The sequence below is a fragment of the Triticum dicoccoides genome, chromosome 6A (genome assembly GCF_002162155.2).
Source record: "Triticum dicoccoides isolate Atlit2015 ecotype Zavitan chromosome 6A, WEW_v2.0, whole genome shotgun sequence".
NCBI classification, from domain to species: Eukaryota; Viridiplantae; Streptophyta; class Magnoliopsida; order Poales; family Poaceae; genus Triticum; species Triticum dicoccoides.
This window is the reverse complement of record NC_041390.1, coordinates 187,885,350-187,888,893: the sequence shown is the minus strand read 5'-3', so window position 1 is coordinate 187,888,893 and position 3,544 is coordinate 187,885,350. Positions and strand designations below refer to the sequence as shown.

The 3,544-nt window shown below is 36.1% G+C and overlaps 1 protein-coding gene across 4 annotated transcripts in view; it reads right to left on the bottom strand.

Moving 5' to 3' along the window:
- The window catches only part of LOC119316534 (class E vacuolar protein-sorting machinery protein hse1-like), a 13,347-nt gene that overhangs the window by 2,017 nt on the left and 7,786 nt on the right, over nucleotides 1-3,544 (bottom strand). Inside the window, exon 2 of one of the 4 annotated variants that reach the window (XM_037590857.1) lies at nucleotides 2,254-2,374. The exons of the other annotated variants lie outside the window; for them this stretch is intronic. Coding sequence (XP_037446754.1) covers nucleotides 2,254-2,307 — 54 coding nt within the window. The 5' untranslated portion in view covers nucleotides 2,308-2,374. The remainder of the gene's footprint in view (nucleotides 1-2,253; nucleotides 2,375-3,544) is intronic. 4 annotated transcript variants of the gene reach the window in all.

Below are 3,544 nucleotides of genomic sequence, written 5' to 3'. Positions count from 1 at the left end.
TTTTTTCCTGCGAGCGCTTCCGTTCCTCTGATTCGGTATTCTCGTCGATTTGTGTCATTCCCAGATCTGTTTGTTAGCCACGTGTAGAGTTTTCTCGGCCGGATCTTGTTGTTTGTGGTAGTTGCATGTGTTACCCGCAGATATTTTTTGTAGATGTATGTGGTTTGTGTTGTTCCTTGAGTAGATCACTGATATTCATGTTAAAATTAGACTAGAAGTACACTTATCCCTTCGGCGTCTGCTAGTTTGGTAGGTTGTTGTTCGTCTGGTCTGTGTTTTGATGTAGATGGCTGGGATTGGTGGGTTAAGTTTCGTGATGTGTAATTGGTGGACTCAATTTATTCAGTTTAGTAGCAATGATTTTGGACTGTAATTTTTAGTGGTTTTGGTTAGTGATTTGGACTGTAACTGTGAATGAATTGGACAGTGATGTGTCCTGAATTTTTCCAGTTAAGTAACATTGATTTGGACTTCAATTTTCAGTGTTTTGGGTAGTGATTTGGACTGTAACTTGTGAATTGGACAGTGATGTGATTTAATTTTTTCAGTTAAGTAACAATGATTTGGACTGTAATTTATAGTGTTTTGGTTAGTGATTTGGACTGTAACTTTGAGTTAATTGGACAGTGATGTGGACTGAATATTTCAGATAAGTAACGGTGATTTGGCCTGTAGTTTCAGTCTTTTATTAGTCTACCTTACACTGCAATTTTTGAGTGTTTTGTTCCATTGGCTTGTAATTTCAGGAATGTGTAAGTTACTCTGAATTTTTCCACTTTTTCCAGCACACTACATTAAACTGAATATCAGTGTACTTATAATCTAATTTTAATGTGAATTTAACCTTGTAACTTACTACTCTATGTTATAAAATTTCCATTGATCTACTGTTTAGGAGTGAATTTTCCATCTAAATTCTGTCTGCCATGTGAGAGTCAGATTAGGGTTTTTCTGTACAAATTTTGGATTTGTTTGTGTTTAGGTTGGGTGAGCGCAGATGGTCATTTTGATCTGTTTTGATTGTTCTAGGTGTGTGAGTTGGGCAGGTTTTGTGCTCTTGTACTTCTGAATGTGTCATGTCTGGCCATTTTGGGATCTGAACATCACAATTTTGGGACTAAGTGTGATCTCTGTCCTAACTTGGGCATTTATGTTGCTACTGGAACTGCAAATCACAATTAACAAGGAGATTAGGACTGTGATATTGCACTGAATGTCCTCATTATCTGGTGCCGCTGTAACTAACGGCATATCCGTTATGTGATCTGATATCTTTTTTATTGTAGTCTGGTAATTCTTAGTGGATTTCGTAGTGTAATTACTTTATCTTTTTAGTGTAATTACTATAGTGTAACAACAGTGATTGCATCTAATCTTTTTGAATGTAATCTAGTAATCCTAGTGGATTCACACTGTAATTCTCAACGGATTTTCACTCTAATTCCCAATGGATTTACACTGTAGTTCTCACTGGATTTTACAGTGTAATTCCTAGTAGATTCTATAGTGTAATTCCTAGGGGGTTTACAGTGTAATTCTTAGTGAATTTACACTGTAATTCTTAGTGGATTTGGTATGTAATTCCCATTTTTAGCATGTAAGTGTTCATGCTTTTCCCCTTTTTTAGCTACATGCGCTAGTTCGGCGTTGGATTTTGCATCCTTCAGTTGTAGCTTGATGTAAGATCGCTCTGCCCTGTATGTGTGCTTTGATTTTCTCAAGTTTGGATATGTCATTTTAGGAACTAGAGATTCAGTTGCTTTGTGTTTTCGTTGTCCCCGTTGGTGCGGATAGTATATTGTCCTGAGCATGTCGTAGTGTCATGATTTTCTCCACCATTTCTTAGTTTCTTGTAATGTTTATTTTTATTGTGGCTTGTATATGAATTCACAGTGCATTCGTTGGTGTAATTTTAGCTGTATTGTAGTGTAATTTGGAGTAAATTAGTTTTTACCAGTTATGTATGTATTCTTGCTTGATGCTAATGTTAGTTTCTGTTTGTTTTTTTCCAGCGTGTTTTGGATAGTTTTTTATTTGTTAGGCTCTTTAGTTAATCTTCTGTAATACAATTCTAATTGAAGTAGGTTTAAATGTTACAGCTATATTTTACTGTGATTTTTATTATATGCCCCTGCACCCACTTCAAATGTAATTAGATCATTTTTGTGCCTGCAAGCAACACAATATAATTGCTTTATTTTGTGTACCTACAGTTGCTAGGTTCGAGTTTTATTGTATGCTTTGTATGCTTACCGTTTTTCTCTTCCCCGTTGGTGTTAGGAGGTGTTTCTGCATATTTGAATTCATTGTTCTGGTCAGTACTATGCCATTCCATGTAGTTTGTCATGTCAGGCTCAGGCTCCACATATTGTTGCTGCACAAAGTAAATCAATGTTATATCATTAGCCGATGAATAGTGTCGGTAGATTTTCTCTATTTTAGTTTTCTATGTATTTTTGCAATGCAGCTACGCCTTGTACATCATTTGCGCCTGAAGTAGCTCAGTAAAAGAGTATGATCCACTTTGTTATTTGTCAGGAAACTAGTTAGAGAAAGCATGTTTTTGATAATGTTTTTTGTTTTCAGGATTGTTTTCTGCTATTAGATAGCCATATGTTAAGGAAATCAACTTCATCTTTCTTGAGGTACATCGCCTGTCCTTTGATGCTGCATTTCATTGCATTTGGTTCGATTGTAGGCACCTGCACTCAATATTTTGAGTAAATTATCTCTTAATGCAAACAAGTATTCAGTTCTGAACTGTAAATAAACGCAGAGTAATTTTGCAAAGAAGGTCCCAGTAATTTTATCTAACAGTCACAAATTTGTCCTTTCAGTTCTGAACTGTAAATATGTTATCAGTTTTGTTTGTTGCTACTAGTGTGAGTGCCTTCTAGCGTGAATGTTTTTAGCCTGATTTTTGTTTGTCATTTTTCTGTTAATTTCAATTTTTAGTGCTTATGTTAATGCCTATCAATATTCAGTGTAAGCAAGCATCAGATCATAGCAGTTTACACTTCCAAAGTTACTTAAATTCAGTCCTTCAATCACAGGTACAGAGTAGTTTTTAAGAACAAGTAGAAAGTGTCTAAAACTAGCAGATCAAAGTCTCTTAACAGTGTTTGGTCTTTCAGTTTCCAAAGTCTGTGAAAATAGCCATATTTTCTCTCAACTGGAGCAATCCTCCCCCTTGCATGTTTTTAACTAGTTTTCCCAAAATGGAATTGCTAGCTTCCTGAGCATGTTTTGATCCCTGTTGTGTGTTTATTTCTGCAAATTCAAAAATATGATCTGGGCATCTAGTTTTCAGTTTTCCTGTGATCATAGACTACTAGTTCATGCGACCATATCCTAGTTCTTCCTAGGGTTTCTCTTGGCTCGTGCTTTTGCGTGATTTTGTTCCTATTTTCGATCTGTGTAGATTTTGGCTTAACTTAGCCTATGTTGATGATCCACTACAGGTATGTTCTTTCTTCCAGATTTGTTCCGGCAAGAGAGAGACGACAGGAGGTGATGAATGCACAGGAGGGGTGGTGTTTACCCG